Genomic DNA, 23660 nt, shown 5'->3' on the forward strand with positions numbered 1-23660 from the left:
ACTTTTCCACATTTAAATGATGACGCTCCCTTTGAACTAAAATCTGGTCTAATTCATCTCTTGCCATCTTTTCATGGTCTACCAGGTGAGGAGCCCTACAAGCACTTGCAAGAGTTTGACGTCGTTTGCAACAGTATGAAGCCTCCGGGAATTACTGAAGAGCAAATAAAGATGAGGGCCTTCCCCTTCTCTTTGAAGGATTCCGCAAAAGACTGGCTCTACTACCTACCGCCTGGTAGTATCACCACGTGGGATCAACTGAAGAAAAAATTCTTGGACAAGTACTTTCCGGCATCTCGAGCTGCAAGCCTAAGGAAGGAGATATGTGGCATCAAACAACACCCAGGCGAGTCACTCTATGAGTACTGGGAGAGGTTTAAGAAACTGTGCACCAAATGCCCTCAGCATCAGATAAGTGAGCAACTGCTCATTCAATATTTCTATGAGGGGTTGCTTTTCAGGGACAGAAGCATAATCGATGCTGCAAGTGGAGGGGCATTGGTGAACAAGACTCCTCGAGGAGCCTGGGAGTTGATTGAAGGGATGGCTGAGAATTCACAGCAGTTTGGTTCAAGAGAGGACATCCCGACGCGTAGGGTGAATGAGGTAGAAACATCCTCTATTCAACAGCAACTCTCCGAATTGACATCTTTTGTGCGACAACTAGCTGTGGGGAATACATCGCAAGCCAAAGTGTGCGGGGTATGCACTGCCGTGGGTCATCCTACGGAAATGTGTCCATTGGTTCAAGAAGAAACTGCTGAACAGGTGAACATGGCTGGCCACGCGCCCGCGCCAAGAAAGCCGTACGACCCATACTCAAGTACCTACAATCCTGGTTGGAGGGATCACCCCAACCTTAGTTATGGAGGAAATAGGCAGTCTAACTTTGTGCCAAATAGACAGCAAGGACACCAACAGCAGTACCATCATCGCCCACCACCACTTTCAAACTCAAGTCCGTCCATGGAAGAGATGATGAAGCAATTACTTGCTAATCAACAAAAGACGGATTCAGACCTGCAAAGCATGAGAAATCAACTGGGACAGGTGCAATCATTGCAAAATCAAATGAATCAAATGGCTATAACAATCAACCGTTTGGAGTCCCAAGTTCAAGGAAAATTGCCATCTCAACCTGAGGCAAATCCAAAGAATGTAAGTGCAATGACTTTAAGGAGTGGCAAGGAAGTTCAAGGACCCGAACCGGTGATTCCTAAAGACAAGGACGAGGAACGGATTGAGAAAGAATTGGAAGAGGAGGGCACAGACAACAAAAATGCAAAGGTACCCTCGAACCCAATTCCTACAGCTAAAACTAATCCACCTCCCTTTCCTAGCAGGTTAGAGAAACCAAAGAAGCAAGACAAGGAAAAAGAGGTCCTGGAGATTTTTCGCAAGGTGGAGATCAACATACCCCTACTGGATGCGATTAAACAAGTACCCAGGTACGCAAAATTTTTGAGGGACCTGTGTGCCAACCGCAAGCGGTTGAAGGGGGATGAACGAGTTATAGTTGGGGAGAATGTTTCAGCAATTCTACAAAGAAAGCTTCCACCGAAATGCGGAGATCCAGGTATGTTTACTATTCCTTGTAGGATAGGTAATACTTTGATTGGGAAGGCCATGTTAGACCTAGGAGCCTCGATTAATGTCATGCCAAAGTCCATTTATGCTTCATTGAACTTAGGCCCTTTGAAAGAGACTGGGATAATAATCCAATTAGCTGACAGGACCAATGCATACCCTGACGGGTTGATTGAAGATGTTTTGGTAAAAATTAATGAATTGATTTTTCCAGCTGATTTTTATGTGCTCGACATGGAGGATGAACACTCCCGTGATCCGTCACCTTTGTTGTTAGGTAGACCCTTTTTGAGCACAGCCCGAACCAAAATTGATGTTAATAAGGGTACTTTGTCTATGGAATTTGATGGTGAGATTGTTCACTTTAACATCTTTGAGACCATGAAATATCCATCCGATTCAAATATTGGCTCTGTTTTCTCGGTAAATGTTATTGACCATGCTATACAGGAGGTTTTTGAAATTGAAGGCAGGGATGAACTAGAGGTCGTCCTGACCAGGCACTTTGAGTCCGAAACGACCTCTAGGGTAGAGTTGAGTGAAGAGCTTAAATGCGTGATTGGATCGTTGCAAACATTACCAACCACGAAGACAAGGTATGATCTTGCACCGATTTTCATACCCGAACCTCACCAAAGGTTACTTCCATCTATGGTGCAGGCACCTGTCTTGGAACTAAAACCACTGCCGAAACACCTAAAGTATGTATACTTAGGTGAAGGGGAGACACTTCCAGTGATCATCTCCGCGGGTTTATCAAAGGTTCAAGAAGAGAAACTACTTCGAGTTCTTAGGGAACATAAGCAGGCGATAGGATGGACCATCGCCGACATCAAGGGAATTAGCCCTGCGGTGTGTATGCACCGAATTCGACTCGAGGAGAATGCTAAACCCGTACGGCAAGCTCAACGGAGATTAAATCCTCTCATGATGGAGGTCGTAAAGAAAGAGATTTTAAAACTGCTGGACGTTGGAATTATATTTACAATATCAGATAGCCCGTGGGTAAGTCCAGTACAGGTGGTCCCGAAGAAGGCAGGGGTGACAGTGGAATCAAACCAAGAGGGTGAGCTCGTACCAATTCGAAAGCCCACCGGATGGCGACAGTGTATCGATTACCGAAAGCTAAATGCCGTCACGAAAAAGGACCATTTTCCCCTCCCTTTCATTGATCAGATGGTGGAGCGATTAGCATGTCGAGCTTACTATTGTTTCTTGGATGGATTTTCAGGTTATTTTCAAATTGCCATCGCACCCGAAGACCAAGAGAAGACTACTTTCACCTGCCCATTTGGGACATTTGCATACCGAAGGATGCCATTTGGATTGTGCAATGCACCTGCTACCTTCCAAAGATGCATGGTAAGTATTTTTTCAGAATATGTTGAGAAAATTATTGAGGTTTTCATGGACGATTTCAGTGTATATGGTGAAAGTTTTGAAAACTGTCTAGATAACCTGAAATTGATCTTAGTAAGGTGTATAGAAACTAATCTCGTGCTTAATTGGGAAAAATGTCATTTTATGGTTGAACACGGGATAGTTTTGGGTCATGTTGTATCATCTACAGGTATTGAGGTTGATAAGGCAAAAATAGATGTTATATCTACTTTACCTTACCCCGCGAGTGTGCGGGAAGTTCGTTCTTTCTTGGGTCACGCAGGTTTCTATAGAAGGTTCATCAAGGATTTCTCGAAAATTGGAGCACCCTTGTTCCAACTTTTGCAAAAAGATGTATCCTTCGAATTTGATGAAGCGTGTAAGGGGGCATTCAATAAGTTAAAGGAGTTATTGATCACCTCACCTATTATCCAACCCCCTGACTGGAACCTCCCATTCGAGATCATGTGTGACGCCAGCGACTATGCAGTGGGTGCGGTATTGGGTCAAAGAGTAGGAAAGGCAGCTCATGCTATCTACTACGCATCTCGAGCCTTGAACGGAGCTCAATTGAACTATTCAACCACCGAAAAAGAGCTTTTAGCAGTTGTTTTTGCCTTAGAAAAATTTCGGTCTTATTTACTTGGTGCTAAAGTTATTATTTTTTCTGATCATGCAGCTTTGCGGTATTTGTTGACAAAAAAAGAGGCAAAACCGCGATTGATACGGTGGATATTATTGCTACAGGAGTTCAACCTGGAGATCCGAGATAAGAAAGGGGCGGAGAATCTGGTAGCAGATCACTTGAGTCGAGTACAAGTCGTCGAAGATGACATCCCATTGAGAGAAGCATTCCCCGAGGAGCATTTATTTTCTATTAACTCATCTTTACCTTGGTATGCAGATATTGTTAATTTTCTAGTCACTGACAAATTTCCTACAGGATGGCCTAAGGCAAAGAGAGACAAGTTGAGGAGCGATGCAAAGTTCTACATTTGGGATGATCCTTACCTCTGGAAGCGGGGTGCCGATCAAATCATCCGTAAATGTGTAAGTGAAGTTGAATTTCAATCTATTCTAGCCTATTGTCACTCTTTTGCATGTGGAGGTCACTTTGGACCAAAGAGAACGGCTCGTAAGGTGCTAGAGAGTGGATTCTATTGGCCAACTCTATTCAAGGATGCCTACTCATTTTGTAAGTCATGTGATAAGTGTCAAAGAGTGGGTAATATCTCTCGTAGGGATCAAATGACTCAAACCCCAATGATTTTTGTTGAAATTTTTGACGTTTGGGGCATTGATTTTATGGGTCCTTTTCCTTCTTCCTTTGGTTTTTTGTATATATTGCTTGCTGTAAATTATGTTTCGAAATGGGTAGAAGCAAAGGCCACCCGCACTAATGATTCCAAAGTGGTTGCAGAATTCGTTAAGTCTAATATTTTTGTTCGCTTTGGGATGCCGCGAGCAATTGTAAGTGATCGGGGTACTCATTTCTGCAACAAAAAGATCGCTGCAATTTTTAGGAGATATGGTGTCTTGCACAAAGTCTCTACATCATACCATCCTCAGACAAATGGTCAGGCGGAAACATCGAACCGAGAGATCAAATCAATTCTAGAAAAGATGGTCCGACCCGATAGGAAGGATTGGAGTGTGAGACTAGATGATGCACTATGGGCATATAGGACAGCATACAAGACACCCATTGGCATGTCCCCTTACCGATTGGTATTTGGAAAGCCATGTCATCTCCCGGTCGAGTTTGAGCATAGAGCATTTTGGGCGGTCAAACAATGCAACATGGATATCGAGGAAGGCGGAATTCAAAGAAAGTTACAATTACTAGAGTTGGAAGAAATTCGAAATGAAGCATACGAGAATGCAGTGATCTATAAGGAGAAGAATCAGATCTTTCATGACCAACAGATCTCTAGGAAGACATTCGTCTGTGGGCAAAAAGTTTTACTATACCACTCCAAATTGAAACTATTTCCAGGTAAATTACGTTCTCGTTGGATTGGCCCTTTTGTTGTGACTAATGTCTTTCATTATGGTGCAGTAGAGATCCAAAGTTTGAAAACAGAGAAGAAATTTGTGGTGAATGGTCATCGTCTCAAGCCGTATTATGAAGGATTTCCAATTGAACGGGTGGAGATGATGCAACTGGAAGACCCGATTTGCTTAGTTTAAGCAAATTCTGGACTCCGTCTAGCCAAAGACGTTAAAGAAAGGCGCTTTTGGGAGGCAACCCAATTTTTTTTAAGTTGCTGTTACTTTGGAGTGATTTTATGTTTAAAGTATAAGTTTGAGTAATTTTGTTATTTTTCATTTGTAGGTTTTGGAAAAGTGACCAAATGAGGCAAAAAAGGCGAAATTTGATCAAAGATCTCAATACCTCAAATTCAGTAATTGTGGTTTTTGATGCATTAAAGAGGTTTAGAATGCATGTATAGATCATTTTACATATGCGTGAATGGTTTATTTTGACATAGAAATGATCTATGATGCATTTTGGGAAATTGGGGTATCATTTGTAAATATTCAAAAGTTGAATTTCTGCTAAATTTTGCAGCAGAAAACGCATTTTTCAATGAAACGCGCCACTGAATCGCGTTTTCATAGAATCGCGTTTTCAAATCTGCGCCTATAATTAAGAAAACGCGCCTTCAAAACGCGACAGGAAGTCGCGTTTTCTACCAAGTCGCGTTTTCCAGCCTGTTCAGAAACCAAAAACGCGCCTTAAAATACGCGACTTAAAGTCGCGTTTTCTCACGTAGTCGCGTTTTCAATGCTGCAAATTTGGTGAAGAAACGCGACTTCATAAAACGCACCTTGAGGCGCGTTTTCTTGAGCCACGTTTTCTGAGCACAATGATACGACCTCGGATCCTTTTAAAAACGAAGGCTTGGATCACTTTTCAACTTTACTTTTCTTCATGTTGGCTTGTTTTTAGTAAGTTTTAGTTCTTCGATTAATGTTTGTGTGTTTTGTAGGAGGCAATGGCAAGAGTTCATGCAAATGATCTCAATTGCAAGGGTGTTTATATTAAGGCAAAAAGGGAGTTTTCATGTTCAATTGCTGCATTTCATGCATTTAAAGTGTTTCATGTTTAAGTTATATTCATGCATGATCATATTAAATTTGAATTTTATTCAAAGAACATGAAGTAGGTTGAATGTGGAAGGTTGGCCAAGCAAATTTGGAGGAAAAACTGCAGAAAACAGCTTTTTCTGCAGCAAATCCGGCCATAAATCCGGCCAAATGTCCAGAATGCTTAAAAAAAAAAAATGTAAGACCAAAAACTATTTTTTTTCCTCTCATTTTCTCCTCTCTTCTTTTTCTTTCTTTCTTTTTCTTTTCTTTCTTTCCTTTCTTTCTTTCTTCTTCTTTCCCCCGCTGCCTGCTTCATCTTCTTCCTCGCGAGCTCCGCCAGCCGCTGCACCTTCATCGCAGCTCTTCCGCTCGTCCAACCACCACCTGCGCGCCACCAGCAGCCAAGCCGCTGTCCCTTTCTTTTTCTTTCTTCTTCGGCTGCGAACCTCACCCAACCGCCGCCCACCCCAGCTCTTCTCGCCGCTGCCTCGGCTCTCCTCGCCAAGGGTGACCACCAGCTCATCTGACCTCCTTCACCCTTGCCATAGCCACCGCCTCCAAGATCCGCCTGAAGCCCCGAAAGCCGAGCACCACCAGATCCAGCTGCCGCAAACTCTTCTCTCTCACAGCCACCACCTTCATCGCACTACTGGCTTCGTATGCACGCGCCTGCCTCAATCTCTTTCTATTATTTTTTTTTATTTTCTTATTTTATTATTGCAGTATGTTTTTATTATTTTTATTACAGTACGTTTTTGAAAATTTTGCGTGTTTGGACTACCTGACATTTCTATTCCTCCTTAGTTGGGTACTTCTGTGTTACTTTGCTTGTTTCTTTTTACTTTGCTTGATTTTTATTTATTTAGTAGATTGACTTGTGAATTGAATGTCCAATCGTTAATCATTATATATATATATATATTTTAGGTCGAATTGTGTTTAATCTGCTGTACTTTGTGTCTAACTGTGGGTAATTTGCTACAGTTGTTTGTTCAATTGGGAGGTGCTTTTACATTTGGCTAAGTTTGGAACCACGAGTGTTTATTGATTGCATTTGTTATAAGTATTGAGATATCTGTATAACTTGCGAGTGAATGCAGTGTGCATTTTGTTCATTGAATTGATTTTTCATTTGTTAGTGCTTTGAATTTCTTGTTTCCATTATTCGTTAGCAACTGTTGTCTATTGTGGTTTGGAGTGCAATTTGGAAAGAATGGTGAAACCACGATCCCGATCCTTTGACCTCCGCTTCGCCTCCTCCAACTACAAGTGCTAATAGCTGGCACCAGCTTCAGGGGAGTTTTGTTGTCCTTCTTCTTATTTTTACTGTTTCATTATCACATTGAGGGCAATGTGTGATTTAAGTGTGGGGGGGATTTGGGTTTAGTTTTGATTGGTGTTTCTTTAATTTGCTGCCTTTCTTACTAGTGTTTTGATGAATAAATGTGGCATCTCACTCGTCTATTGCTGGTTATGATTTATTCTATGAATTTAGTTTAAGTGGCAAGTAAAAGCATGTTATCTTGGTGAATATCATGAGTTTAATGACTTGGTGCAAATTGTGGTTAAATTGTTTAGGCAATATAAATATTTTCCTAGCAATTGTTGTGTGGATTAGGCAATTGTTGATCTTAGTTCTCCATATTAGGAGATGACGTGGGCCATGATCTTTAATTATCTGGTTTTCTGGTGCTTTAATTGTGATTAATAAATGACCCTACTCCGCTAGTGTCGTCACCCAGTAACCGGGAGTCTTCACCACAAGTGTCGACTTTCGCGTCAAAAAGTGACTATATATATGAGTAGTTAGTCCTGAAGCTGTGAAGAGTTGAGTAACTGGGCTCTTTCATCTAAAAATGTCAGGGTTCACGTCAAAAGACTTGAATAGCTTGGGACTGAGCATAAAAAAATAAAAAAAATAATAAGTAAGTTTATGATCATGTTGGCCTGCCGATCCTTGTTCTTCAATGTTGAGATTTTGATTTTCAGTTGACCCAATTGCTAACTTTTGCTAGTTTAATATTTTGATTTCTTAGACGACTTAGCCATGAATTGGACGAGTCTATGATTTCAGGAGCTAACCGGGAGAAATATGTCTTGACACTTAGCCACTCAAACTTGATTTTGGGATAAGCGTAGCTTGGCAGTAAATGAAATGAGAGTTAGCCATTGTTGAGTTTAGTGTTCCCATGCTTGAGGACAAGCATGATTTAAGTGTGGGGGGAATTGATAGGGTGTTAATTGTTAGTAATTTTATTGTTAATTCTCCTCTTTATCCTTGCCAAATATTGCTTTAATTGTCAATATATATTTATATTTGGTATTTGGATATAATTTCAGAAAGTGGAGCAGAAAAGTGCTAAAAGGGGACCTTCTTGAGAAGATTGGTCAAAGGAAACCGACAAACCATAGTTGGCTTTGCTTTTGTTTTCGGTGGAGTTGATTAGAAATTGGAGCAGAAACCTCTTGAGAAGATTATTATGAAGCTTTACACAATTTTGGTGCAAACCAACGAAGAAGAATGGAATTGCATTTGGGAATTCAATTTGGCTAGACAACATGTCAAAGTTGGTAGGGACCGCAAATAAGTTGTATTGTCTAAAGTGTGCTTTCTTTGCACATTTGTGGTTTTGCTTTCTTGTTGGTGAACGTGTGCACTTGGTCAAAAAGTAAACCGACAATTGCTTTTGTTTTGAGTGGAATGGAATTGATTGTGTAGAGAAATGATGACCTCTTTGGAGGACGTGGGGTGATGTCTCCATTTTGGCTGATTGTTTATGTATGAAGATATGGGACGTGAAGGAGGACATCAGACTAGTTTTAGTTTTTCTCTCCAGAGAAGCTCCGTAGGAAGATAGAGGTAGTTTTAGTCATAAAATAGGATGTTGTTCTTTCATGTTTTGTGTGGTGTGAAGATCTCTTCAGTTGGTTTGTTTTGTATTTTTCTTCCGTCTCTTCCTTTAGACTAGTTTCTTTCATGAAACTAGTTCTATTTCATTAGATTACGGAGAATCAAATTTTCATTTTCAGTTACTAGCAAGAGTTATTTATGTCTTCAAATTCAATTAAATTGCGTGGGAATTTTCTTATGAGGCGTGGCTAATCTTCTCCTCTAGTCAAGGATCAACGCGAAGACGCAGTTCCAAATATCTGTGAGATCTAATTAATTTTACGTGTTCCTTAATTTGTTAATATTTGCATGTTTTCTATTTTAATTTCCATGGGATTATTTTGTTAATTGGATATCAAGGGCCCGATGTGCAATTTGACTTATTAATCTCCTGTCAAATTAATCAATTAAATCCGTAATTGTTTAGTTGGTTAATATTAGTGACAACTAGTATTTTCACATACTAGGGGGACATGCAATCTGATTTAAATAACCCTCGTAGCGTGTTATTAATTTGGGTTAGGCTTTTCTAGTTTTTAATGCAATTAGGAAATTAATTCCTACGGTCGTACCTAGGAGTATTTCCTGGTTAGGGGTAATCAACGGTCGTACCTTGGTTATCAATAAATTAAGGAAAAGCTGGTCGTTAGAGTTTATCGGCGACTATAACTAACCTGTTAATAAAATTAAGTGAACCTTCTTTGCATCAATGATCGGATGAATGGACTGTGTCTGCGTAGTTGTATCCTTGGCTAGAATTTATTTATCATTTATTTAATTGCTATTTACAATTGTATTAATTAATTATTTATTTTTAGTTAAATTGTTTAATTATTTTTAGTTTATTTCTGATAAAAATCCCCCGTGTCCCGAACTTGAAAGGAATCAAATTTTTCCCAGTCCCTGTGGATTCGACCCTACTCACTACTATACACAGAAAATTTATTTTTCTCGAGTAGGTATTTATTATTGCACAGGCTCGACACCTGTCAGAAATCTATATCCCTAAACTCAAGTATTTAGTGGATTTTCTCCATTGTTATCTTACAAATATCTAGTTAAAATTAGTTAGGTAGTAGCAACCACTACTTTTCTTGCTTAAATAGATCATTAGTCTAAATAATAGAGCAAGTAAGGATCTAGTACTTGCATAATTGCTCTCTATGGGATCAACCCGATATTTGTCATAAACTATTAATTTGGCATGTATATTTGCAGTTAAAACGGGTATAATTCGGAACTAAACTTGAACTTATATCAAAAGTCCGTCAAGTTTTTGGCGTCATTACCGGAGAGCGGGAATATTAGGGCCTAATTAGCTTTATTAATTTGGACAATACTTGTATCTATTAGTTAATTTGTTTATAATAAGTTAGGATTTTTATTAGTTTTTGGTGAATTAATTGCTACATAATCGCTTTTATTCTTGTTTGTAGTATATGCATCGAGTTTTACGGGTAGTAGCACCTTTTGATCCGAAAATTGAAAGGACACTGCGTAGGCAAAGAAGGCGTACACTACAAACAAGAAGAAGAAGAGATTCACCAAATAGAGGGAATCACAATAGAGCTACCTTTTGAAGAAGAAATGAAGAAAAATGAAACAAATAGACGAGCTCTAAGGGATTTCGCTCTACCGGGAACTCAAGAGTCCCAAAAAAGTATAGCGCAGCTAATGGTAAATACTAATAATTTTGAGATTAAACCATCATTAATCCAAATGGCACAACAATTTCAATTCGGAGGTAATGCCGTAGAAAATCCTAATGCACACTTAACCTCATTTTTGGAGATATGTGACACTATTAAAATGAATGGAATTAGTGAGGATATAATAAGGCTAAGGTTGTTCCCATTTTCATTGAGGGATAAGGCTAAAATTTAGTTACATTCTCATACCCCTAACACCTTCACCACTTGGGATGATTTGTCTAGGGTATTTTTGAATAAATACTTTTCACATGGTAAAACGGCTAACCTTAGAATGGATATTATTAGTTTTAGTCAATTTGATGATAGATTTTGTATGAAACTTGGGAACGGTTTAGAGAATTATTTCGGAGATGTCCACACCATGGACTTCCCGATTGATTTATTGTGCAAACCTTCTATAATGGTTTATTTTTCTCTACTAAAACTACTATCGATGCAGCCGCAAGAGGAGCATTGATGGCAAAATCACCTCAAAAAACTCAAAGTTTGATCGAAGAAATGGCAGCCAATAATTATCAATGGGCTAATGAAAGAAGTAATCCAAGGCAACAAGTAGGTATGATTGAAACTGATGCTATCAATATGCTTAGTACTCAAATGAATAATATGATGCAAATGTTACGTCGTCAAACTAGATGTGGTCTGAGTTCTTCTACTAATGCATATGTTACTTGTTGTTCCATATATGGAGGAGAACACGATTCTAATGAGTGTATTGATGTTGAGCAGGCTCAGTTTGTTAAGAATTACAATAGGAATGTTTAAAACAATCCATACTCGAATACATACAATCTGGGGTGGAGGAATCATCCCAATTTTGGATGGAAGGAGCAAGGCAATCCTCTAAGGCCCAATAATCCGCCAAGATTCCAACTAAGGCCACAACAGACGAATACCAAACCGGATTGGGAGATTGCGGTGGAAAAATTAGCAAAAGAAAAGAGAGATTTGAGCGAATAGAGGGGCGGTTGGATTAATTGACCGGAATGTATAAAAATATGGAGGTCCAGATTGGTCAAATCGCCAAGTCTATCAACAATCAAAATCAAGAGAAATTGCCAAGTAAAACGGAGGTGAATCTTAAGGAACATGTCAAGGGCATTACTCTTCATAGTGATAAACAACTAGAGGACCCTCTAGTGTAAGAAAATAAGGGGAACGAGGAGAGTGATAGAGGAGGAGATGAGCAATTGGAGAAAGAGGTAAGTGTGGGGGAAGGTGGTCAAGAGAATTTAGAAGAAGAACAACCAACATCCTCCACTACCGTTCCAATACCTTCGGCAGTTCCATTTTCTCAATGACTCAAGCCAAATAAACTTGACAAAGAGTTTGAGAAATTTGTAAAAATTTTCAAACAATTGCATATTAATATTCCCTTCGTTGATGCTATTTTGTAGATTCTTTCATATGCCAAGTTTCTAAAGGAGATTATGACATGAAAGAGGAGATTGGATGATCGGGAAACGATAGCATTAACTGAGGAGTGCAGCGCTATCATACAAAACAAGCTTCCACTAAAGTTGAAGGATCCGGGGAGTTTTTCTATACCTTGCACTATTGGAAACATTGAATTTTCAAAAATATTACGTGACCTTGATGCAAGTGTATCTTTAATTTCTCTAACGGTGGCTAGACAATTAGGATTGCATGAGTTAAAACGTACTAATAAAACCTTGCAATTAGCCGATAGATCTATTAGATATCCAATGGAAGTTTTGAAAAATGTGTTGATCAAAGTGCAAAAATTTATCATTCCCGTGGATTTTGTGGTATTAGATATGGAAGAAAACATGCTATGCTGATCATACTTGGTAAACCATTTCTAGTAACTACAGGTACTATTATTGATGTCAAAAAAGGCAAGTTTAACTTTCAAGTAGGTGAAGAAGAGGTAGTAGTAAATTTGAATGAAATGGAAAAGTACCCTTCTTTTACTGATTATGCTTGTTCAATTGACACAATTGATATGATAACCCAAGAAGAGGATTGAATCAATTTGATGTCGATCCTCTTGAGCTTTGTTTATCAAGTGCACGGATGCGGGGGAAAAATGAGGAAGAAATTAAAGTATTGACCCAATATTTAGATGCACAACCTCCTTATAGGAAAGTATATGTGTATGAAAATCTTGGACAAGGAAAGGGACTTCCACCATATCTGCAGATAGAAACTCCAGAGCTTGAACTCAAGCCACTTCCGAGCCATTTGAAGTAAGAGTTTTTTGGTGAAAATGAAACTCTACCAGTAATTGTCAATGCTTAGTTGGAAGAAGAGCAATTCAATAAGTTGTTAACAGTTTTAAGAAAGCACAAGAAAGTTATCGGACGGACCATCTCCAACATACAAGGAATTAGCCCTTCTATATGGATGCATCGCATTCTTTTGGTGAAGAATTGCAAACCGGTGGTTGAAATACAAAGAAGACTTAAGCCGAACATGAAAGAGGTGGTAAGATTAGAAATTATCAAGTGGTTGGATGCAGGTATAATCTTCTCTATCTCGGATAGTGTGTGGATACGTCCTATTCATATTGTCCAAAAAGAAAGGTGGAACTACCATAATTAAAGGAAAAAATGATGAACTTATTCGCTCTAGACTTGTGGTAGGATAGCGAGTGTGTATTGATTATAGGAAACTAAATGCAGTTACAAGAAAAGATCATTTTTTTGATCAATTATTGGAGCGTATTGCTAGTTATGAATTTTAGTGTTTCCTTGATGGATTTTCAAGTTATAACCAAATAGCAATAGCTCCCGAAGATCAAGAATAGACCACCTTTACTTGTCCATATGGCACATTTGCTTTTAGAAGAATGTAATTTGGTTTTTGCGATGCCGCTGTCACATTCCAACGCTACATGATGGCAATATTTTCTGATTATATTAGAAAAATTATGGAGATTTTCATGGATGATTTTTCAGTGTATGGTTCATCATTTGATCATTGTCTTTACAATTTGGATTTAATTTTACAGAGATATGAAGAGACAAATCTTGTGTTTAATTGGAAGAAATGTCATTTTATGGTTCGTGAAGGAATTGTTCTTGGACACAAGATTTCATCTCAAGGAATAGAGGTAGACAAGGCAAAAATAGAAGTGATTGAGCGAATGCCACCTCCAACTAATGTCAAGGAGATAGGAAACTTTCTTGGACATGCAGGTTTCTATAGACGTTTTATTAAGAATTTTTCCAAAATAGCTAAGCCATTATATGATTTACTATGCAAAGATACTCCATTTCATTTTGATAATAATTTTTTGATGGCTTTTGATAGATTGAAGAAAGAGTCGACCTCAACATCGATCATCACTTCACCAGATTGGTCCCTTCCATTTGAACTCATGTGTGATGCAAGCGATTATGCAATTGGAGCAGTAGTAGGCCAACGAAAGGAAGGAAAGTTACACGTGATCTATTATGCAAGTAAAGTGCTAAATGAAGCACAAATTAACTATGCAACCACGGAAAAGGAGCTTTTGGTGGTGATATTTGCCTTACTTAGTAGGATCTAAAGTTATCATTTATACGGACCATTCAGCTCTTAAATATTTGTTCCATAAAAAAGATGCAAAACCGCGCTTAATTCATTGGATTCTCTTATTGCAGGAATTTGACTTGTAAATAAAGGATAAAAAAGGATCGGAGAACCTTGTGGCAGATCACTTGTCGCGATTAGAGTACGTCCCTACTAATGATCAAGTTCCAATCAAGGAGAATTTTTCAGATGAATTCATTATAGTTCTAACTAAATCTCCATGGTATGCGAACTTCGCTAACTTTTTGGTAAGTGTAGTAATTCCAAGAGAATTCAATTATCACCAAAGGAAGAAATTTTTGCATGATGCTAAAAGCCATTTCTGGGAGGAACCACTACTCTACAAACATTGTGCCGATAATATGGTAAAAAGATGTATTCCTGAGAAAGAGGTACGTGATATTTTATATCATTGTCATAACTTAGAAACGGGGGGTCATTTTAGTACTTCTAAAACCGTGGTTAGGGTGTGGCAATCGGGATTTTATTGGCCTATCATGTACCGGGATGCTAGAGAATATGTTAAAAGTTGTGATGTCTGCCAAATAATTAGAAATATTTCTAGGAAAAATGAAATGCCCTTAACCACATTATTAGAAGTAGAGTTATTTGATGTGTGGGGTATGGATTTTATGGGACCATTTCCTAGTTCTTTCAATAATAAGTATATCTTAGTGGCGGTGGATTATATTTCTAAATGGGTGGAGACAATTATCTCACCTATAAATGATACTAAGGTAGTGTTTAGGTTCCTTAAAAAGAACATTTTTAGTCGATTCGGTATTCTTAGGGCCATAGTAAGTGATGAAGGAAAGCACTTTTGTAATAATCAATTTGATTCTTTATTACTTAAGTATGGTTATAGACACAAGACATTTCTACCATATCACCCCACAAGCAAACAGACAAGCTGAGTTAGCCAACCGAGAGATCAAGCTCATCTTGGAGATAACGGAGAAAAAATGAAGGAAGGATTGGGCAAGACGACTAGATGATGCATTATGAGCTTATTGAACGGCATTTAAGACATCTTTGGAGATGTAGCTGTATCGATTAGTATTTGAAAAAGCTTGTCATTTGTCTGTAGAGATCGAACATAAAATATATTGGGCGATTAAAATGATTAACATGGATTTACATCTTATAGGTGGGAGGAGACTACTTGAGTTAAGCGAACTTGAGGAACACTGGCTACATGCCTACAAGAATACAAAAATCTATAAGGAAAAAGTAAAATATTGGTATGATAAGCATTTTGTATCCAAACAATTTGAGGTGCGGCAAAAAGTGCTATTATACAACTTACGCCTTAGGTTGTTTTCCGGAAAACTAAAATCAAGGTGGTCGGGACCATTTGAAGTCACTCAAGTGTTTTTTTATGGGGCCATTGAAGTGGTGAATGCAAGAAATGAACAGCTCAAGGTCACCGGACAACGATTAAAGCCCTACTTGGCTGGTGAAATCGCTCCTAAAGGACTCATATGTCCTTTGGGTGACTTTTCTTCAACTTGAGAACCCAAACATTTTGAGTCGAGCCAACGACTATAAACAAAAGTGCTAGTTGGGAGGCAACCCAATGTTTTGTTAAAAACGTTAATTTGATATGATTTTATATTTAACGCATGTAATTAAGTTAGTTTGTTGTTTTTGTATCATAGGTTCGGCAAATGGGAGCAAGGATGACCAATTGTGGTGAAAAAAGGAAAAATTTGATCAAGGAACTCAACCCCTCAATTTGTGTTAAAGGTGTTTTCGATCCATTAAAAAGGGGTAAAATGCATGTTTTTATCATTTTACATGTGCGTGCAATGTTAAAATTGGTAAAAGAATGATTTAAAATACATTTTGAGTACTTGGGGGTAATAGTCGAAAAAATTGAGTAAGTATAAATTTCTGCAGAAAAACTGTAAAAGAGCAGAAAACGCGATTCAATAGGTCACGTATTGCATTTTGCGTCTGCAAGGCAGAATACATGATCACCAAAAATACGCGACCTTTCACTAGTCGTGTATTGCATTCTGCATTTGCAAAGAAGAATACGCAAGCACCAGAAATACGCGACCTTATGGTCGCGTATTCACTGGTCGCGGATTGTAGGTCGCATATTCACTGGTCGCGTATTACAATCCGCGTCTACAAGGAAGAATACACGACCCGCAATATGCGACTAGCATGTCACGTATTATGGTTATGTATTGGCTCTTCAAGCATAAAAGAAGAATACGCGAACTCGATTTTCATTCTTCCTCTTCCTTCTACTCGCGTTTTCTCTCCTCCTCTCACACACAATTCACAAAACTCGATTTTTGCTCCACATATTTACTAAAAATCATCAACCCAACACCTTTTGAGCATCACATAACCTTTCTAACCGATTAAAATCCAACAAAAACGCCTAAAATTTGATTTTTTAAGGAATTAAAGGCTAGGGTTCCTAGTTTTAATTTCTTCAATTAGAGGTCAATTGAAGGGTGTTTCATAGGGTTTTTCATATATTTAGCATCACCAAGCATCCTTCTACTTGATTGAGGTAAGTTTCTTCATCAATTCTTCGTATTTTAGAAGTTGAAATTTCTCAATTTCTTGAGTTTTCTGACATCTTCTAATTTCGAATTTTTGATGATATATGTTGATGTCTTTGGCCTCATTTATGCTTATTATGATTAATTAAGCATGTTTACATGTTCATTTGTAGCACATTGATGAATTATCATTTGATTAAAATTGTGAATTGTTATATTTGGACAAAATAGAAAAAGTGCCGTAAATTGTTGGTGAGCCTTTGTTTATAGATGATTATGGCTACAATGGGTTAGGGGTTGATGTTTTGGCATGTAGATTTAGAATAGCGAGTAGTTTCGGTAAATTTTGTAAATTTTTGGGATAATTTTTGCTTAATCATATTTATGACAAATATGGATTATTGTTGCTGATTAATATTTGTTATAAACTTCATTATTACTAATTTCATCAATTGGGACATATTTATTGCCTAATTTAAGTAAATGGTGATTTTGGCAATTTTACATTCATGTCTCTCTTGTTATATTGTTGGGCATTTTTAAATACTCAATTAATTCTTTATGACATAAGGATATGAACTTGTGGTTATTTGAGCCGGATTTGGCTTTTCTACATACATTATTGTCAAATGTGAGAGATAAGTTATAGTACATGGAATGATCGAATTTTTTTTAGGTACTATGGTAAGAGGAAAACAAGTGATTTATTCTTTCTCGAGTAGTGAGGAGACTGAAGAAATGGAAAATAGTGAAGAAGTAGAAGAAACTGAAGACGAGGAGCGATCTCCTTCACCTCTACCTGCTCCTCGACTTCAACGGGAAAGAACTGCACGACAAACCGAGCACGTGATATTTGATAGCGCTAGGTTTTCCACACGGCAGCACCAGGAGTGGTATGAAGCACATGCTAACCTGGAGTTTTTATTTGAAAAGCATGTGAGTTCAGAGGTCAAGACTGCATTTCAGATTTCTGAAGCGTTCGACCAACTTGGTTGGGTGCAGATTCTCAAGTTGCCCACCTACTACTATCCGGAGCTAGTGCGCAGATTCTTAGTTTTATGCCAATATCGTCAACAAAGCACGACATAATGGTGAATTGGTGGAATCTTGGTTTCGGAGAATGCGCGTCTCCTTGTCACTAGAGCGTTTGGCAGCAATATTGGGTTGTCGTAACCAAGGTCCAGCAGTCGATTTGAAGAAGGGATTCGTCACTCCCAATAAGAGGTGGAATCCATCACATGCCATGGCAAGGTTTGGTCTGGAGTACCAATCTTTTCGTTCTTCGAGGAAGGAGACGATAGTTGCTAGCGTTTCAATGTTCGCCATCGCCTCATTATCTATATGATGGCACACAATGTGATCCCTAAGAAGATAGGTCATAGCGAGGTCAGGAAGAGTGATATCTACTTCCTCGTCTATATGTTCCATAATCGGGAGACCTCATACGCCCGTATCCCATTACCGAACATCATCATCAGCTACATATGATCTACGGCGAGGCGTCGGACAATCTCTTTCAAGTTGACATTTCCTTGCCTACTCACATTGGTGTTCGAATAGATGGGGGTCAATTTAGCTATAGCTGCACGACAAGTTATTCACCCAAGTGCCAAGCTAACTGTTGCTTCACTATGTAGCATGGGCATCGCTGTGGCAGCTGTCCACCATTCACTTACGGAGCGGCGTTCCAAAGCGCGGCATGGTGGAGATGAGACTGGTCCATCCACCTCTGCTCCTCCACCATCTCCCCCGGTGCATCATCATCAATCCAACTGACAAAGGCTCTTCACTCGCTTGGATGATATCGATTACCGGTTGGGCAGGATGGACACTCACATGGAGTGTATTGAGACTCACTTGGGCATTCCTCCACCTCCCCCGCAAGATGACGAGAGTGACGCCTGAAGTTCCGTCGAATTTAGATTTTTCTTTCTCTTTGTTTTCCATTTTGTTCTCTTTGTAGTGTTGTAGTTTGTTCTAACTTTTCTTTAAGGGAAGTTTAACTAGCAATTTTTATTTGGTATATTGCAACTTGTGACAGTTACTAGTAGATAGTTGATTGTAGATGGTTGATCGGTCGATGGCTCGTAATTCAAGGTTGAATTGGACCGTAGCTATCTCAACTGGGGAGTAACTTGCTCTTCTTTTGTTTCTTTTCTTTCCCCTACACATTGAGGACACTATGTATGTTAAGTATGGGGGAGAATTATCTGTTGGATTTTACTATGTTTGGACATGTTATTGGAAATATTTTCTTGTCTATCTTGGGTTTGCTGGTAGGGAGTTTCGTCTAATTTAAGGGAAAACTCTATCAAAATTTTTCCAATATCTTGTCCAAAATTGCAAAATTGCCCCAAAAAGTTTTCAATTTTTTCAATTATCCAAGGGGTAACAAGTTCCACATCTTCAGTAACTCAAATTCCTTCTACTTTTGAGATAAATATATGTAACTTGAAAACTTTTTTTTCTGATTTAACTTGGAAATGATTATTATGTGATTATAATTGATATATTTATAGGAAAGTATATCTTGTAAAGTGGAGAAAATTATACCTACATTTTGCATATTTGATGAAATTTTTTCTCTTTATTTGATTTTATATAGTTAAATGATTAATATGGTCGATAAGTGTAACACTTTTCTCATGATTGTTCTTTTTGAGGGACGAGTTATTATCTTCATAAAAAAATGTATAAAAAAAGAGAGAAAAAAGAAAAAAAAGGAAAAAAGAGAATAAGAGTTGTTCTACTCCAATGGTTCTTGTATTTAGTAACCGAGAGTCTTCATCTACACATGTCGACTTTCACATAAAACGGTATGTGAATTAAGAGTATGCAAGGTAACTTGAGTATGTGAAGTGTTGAGTAACCGGTGACCTTCATCTAAAAATGTCGATCATCACGTCAAAAGACACTTTCATAACTTGAGTAATATTTAGCTATATTATATGACTAAATCCCTCTAAGTTAAATAAGAAGATGATCATGAGATTAGATAGTATTTTTTATTGACCATATGAGTTACTTACTTGTGTCATTGTGTGAAGATGAGAAATTGACTTGAACTTGTTATAATAGCAGTATAATTGGTTCTCCTTTACTTGCTATTATGAGTACTTGAGAATTAATGAATGATTGCATAATGGTTACTTACATTGTTCTGGAAGAAATGAAGTTGAAATGTGCACATATGTTTATTTCCAAAAGTTTGGATCATTGTTGGTATGTTTTTCCTATTGCTTGAGGACAAGCAAATATTCAAGTGTGGGGGTATTTGATAAGTATATATTTTACGTGTTTTTAGTGTATTTTATTAATTAATTTTGGTGTGTTTTATCTAGTTTTATAACTAATTAACTAGGATTTTGGTTAAGATTTTGGTTAAAATCGTACATTGTGTGGTTTAAGTGGCAAAAGTGCATTTCTATAGATTTTTATGGTAAAAACTTCATATGTTTGTAGGTTTTATAATTCGATTATCAAACGACATGAATTGAGAAGACAATTGGATGATAATTGATTATTGGAAGAGATTAAAAGGAGACATGAAGTGCAAAGCGTCCAAAATAAGAAATGCAAGTGTAGGCAGCTTGGACACCTTATCGTATTTCTGCAATATCTTGAGTTACAATGATCGGATCAAGGTGATCTTTATATCATTTTGAAACTAAGAGATAGATCTACATTTGGTATGAAGACATCGAAGTCCAATTCAGTTATTTTCCTGGTCAAAAAGTCAAAAAACAGAAGCTTATTTATATGGTCGAGAGCTAAAATAGGGGATTGACCAGTCGAGGGTATTTTGGTCATATCTCAGTTTACAGAGCTCCAAATTAGATGATTCTTGAAGCATTGGAAAGCTAACTCAAAGGTATACACCTTTCACGTTTTACACAAGAGCTAGTTTGACATCCATCATATAGAAAATAGCAGATGAACCAAGGCCAAATTCACAAAAATGAATACGTGATTACTGAATACGTGGGTAGTAGTCGCGTATTGCAGCCTGATTTTTGCAACTTGCTCAGCCACTTGCCTTGTTTTCACACTACTTTCCAGCTATAGTAGGAGAGAGAATTTTGGCTGCACATGCTTGAGATGCAAAAAGCAAAATAAAAGGAGCTTTATGTCTTGTCCAAAACCACCTTTTTGACTCTCTTAACACTAGAAATGTTAGAATCATTATAGGAGAAGAGTAGAACATATGAGAGAGTTCTCATCAGATTTGAGGATAGGAGCTTAGTTGTTAGTCTTGTTTTGTTCTCTCTAGTTATAACTTTTGTGAGAACAATTGGAGACTTCATTGTATAACTCTTTTGTTGAAGAAATAGAAGATCATTGGGAATTTCTTCATTAATCTTGGCTAAACTTTCTTTATCTAGCTTTTACTTGTGATTCAATATGTGTTCTTGCAATGAAGCCATGTTCTTTCTTGTTATATCTTATATGAGTAGCTAAATTTCTAGATTTAGAGAGTAGATAAAGCTTATGACTACTTGATATGAAGTGAATATGATATACACTTGTTACATCTTGTATTAACTTGTCTATTTATGCCTGATTATCACTTGTTGTTGCTTGATCACCAATAGCAAGCTTTTAGTTGTTGTTATTCAATGAAAGTTGGTAATAATGATGGAACAACATGAATAGAGTTTGAGTAGTGGACTCATGAGAATAGAGATATATTTAAGTGGATTAAACTTGCATTTCATGAAGGAAACAAGAGTAGATCTAGTTATTCACCATGAGAATAGGGAAAACTAGACTATTCTAGGCCATTTTATCATGAGAATGAGATTTGGTAATATTGGAAATGAATCCCTAGTTAAACAAGAGTTGTAACAAGAGGTAAATCTATTTACTTGTATCTTTCATGCCATAAGTGGAAATCTATATCCCTAAACTCAAGTATATAGTAGATTTTCTCCATTGTTATCTTGCAAATATCTAGTTAAGATTAGTTAGGTAGTAGCAATCACTACTTTTCTTGCTTAAATAGATTATTAATCTAAATAATGGAGTAAGTAATGACCTAGTACTTGCATAATTGCTCTCTGTGGGATTGACCCGATATTTGTCCTAAACTATTAATTTGACCTATATACTTGCAGTCAAAACAGGTATAATTCGGAACTAAACTTGTACTTATATAAAAAATCAATCAATATGCGAGATTTAAAATTTATGTGTTAGATTTAAAATTTCCTGAGTCTTCTCGTCATATCAGATCTCAACATCAATTTTGAGTTTAAACCAGTTGGATAGCAGATCTGAGAGAATAGACATGCACAGATATCTATAGAGCGGTTTGTTCAATTGGTCAGATTTGATGATTGGTGATTCATAGTGTAATCTTTTATATTTTGTAACTATGTTAAATCTTATGATTTTTCAGATCAAATATATCTGTGACATATTCAATGTATTTTCTACCATTTGTGTAGATTATTTTGTCAAGCAAATTGTACTGGACGATTTCCAGTGAAAAGATTAATAATATTGATTTATGTTTTATCAGAAAAATTATCACTTACTTTTGAAATTAAAATCTAAATTGACAAGTAAAGATTAAACTTTTGCTAGATTATTGGGTTCGAGGATCACCAAGAAAGTCTAAAATCATAACAACCACAAGCCTAGTCAATCTATTGTTTAATTATAGAAAAATATTTTTACCAATTGAAGAAACCATTGAAGAAAACAATTTTTGGTAAAATAAATAGGATTAGTTTTTCATGTAAGTTTATGGATTCATTATATGCATCTCCTTTAAGGTCTGTCCAAACTATGGATCAACCATTTAGATTTGGTCAAATTACATTCACCCCCTTAATCCCACAAGTTCATTAACAGATACACCCTGCCATTAGTAAACTAATGTTGACTATTTAGACCCCGTTTGGGATTGCGGTACTTTTGATAAAAAATACTTTTATGTGCTAAAAATATTTTTAAAGTATTTGGTGAATATCATCCTACAAAATTAGGAATAGAGTTTTTAGTGTTAAAAGTACTTTTAGCAAAAGCTCAAATTTGGTGCTTTTAAAGTAGCTTTTCTGATTATTTCTTCCCTTTTCCATCTCTCTAGAGAAAACTCTCTAACTAAAACTCCCTTTAAGTCTTTCATGAGAGAGAGATCAGATTTTTTTGATCTTTTCCCATGGGAGCAGCCCTCTTTATAGTTTCTTTTCATATGTATAAATAAAATCTCTTCTAAAATTTTCTAATGAGAGTTTCTTCTCTCCTTAGGGTTGTCTAGTGAGAGCTTTCTTTTCACCTAAATTTTTTAGTGAGAGTTTTATTCTATCCCAAGGATTCCTACGGAGAGTTTTTGAGAATTTTTTCAATTTTCTTTTATTAGATTTGAATTTTTTCAAATTTTGATTATCAGATCTAGAATTTCTTGGATCTTCTCGGCAGATCTCACCATAATATCTAGACTTCAAGCAGTTAATTAGCAGATTTGGCGATTGAAAACGTGCATAGATGCCCATAGAGTTACAATTATTTTATCTTATTTTTAAGATTTGGAGTTTTATAATGTAATTTTTATTGTTTTCAAATCTGTAGTATCTTTTTTTTAGATCTGTTCTTTGATATTTATATATGTTTGATGATGTAATTATTGCCATTAGTACAGATTTTAATAAAATTATGATATTTTATCAAAAAGGGTAGCTTTTCTGATTCAAAAAATAAAACATCAAATTTAATCATTTTGTCCTATACTATGAATCAAATAAAGGGATAAACACTTTTAATAAATTTTAAATTACACATTATCCAATACATTAAGTACTTATTCAACTATGTGTCTAAGCAATATATTTAAAAGTTAATAAGTACTTTTATTAAAAACTCTACTATAGAAGTAATTTTCAATAAGCTACCACAATTCCAAACGAGCCCTTAAAATACATAAAGATCCATACAAAC

The 23660-nt window shown here is 37.0% G+C and overlaps 1 protein-coding gene and 2 non-coding genes across 3 annotated transcripts; 1 reads left to right on the plus strand and 2 right to left on the minus strand.

Moving 5' to 3' along the window:
* Window positions 1-306: 306 nt before the first annotated feature.
* Window positions 307-413, minus strand: LOC113757414. Its single transcript, XR_003466289.1, has one exon. It is a non-coding gene; the product is annotated as a small nucleolar RNA R71 (small nucleolar RNA).
* A 754-nt stretch (window positions 414-1167) lies between these two features.
* On the plus strand, window positions 1168-12118 carry LOC113757411. The gene is made up of 6 exons (XM_027300719.1): window positions 1168-1576; window positions 1691-1773; window positions 2038-2818; window positions 3320-3863; window positions 4491-4963; window positions 12060-12118. Exons 1-6 carry the CDS (start codon window positions 1168-1170, stop codon window positions 12116-12118), a joined length of 2349 nt encoding a protein of 782 aa, XP_027156520.1.
* LOC113757413 lies at window positions 10925-11030 on the minus strand. The gene has a single exon (XR_003466288.1). It is a non-coding gene; the product is annotated as a small nucleolar RNA R71 (small nucleolar RNA).
* Window positions 12119-23660: the final 11542 nt, after the last annotated feature.

This window comes from Coffea eugenioides, unplaced genomic scaffold (genome assembly GCF_003713205.1).
Source record: "Coffea eugenioides isolate CCC68of unplaced genomic scaffold, Ceug_1.0 ScVebR1_3064;HRSCAF=4207, whole genome shotgun sequence".
NCBI lineage: Eukaryota > Viridiplantae > Streptophyta > Magnoliopsida > Gentianales > Rubiaceae > Coffea > Coffea eugenioides.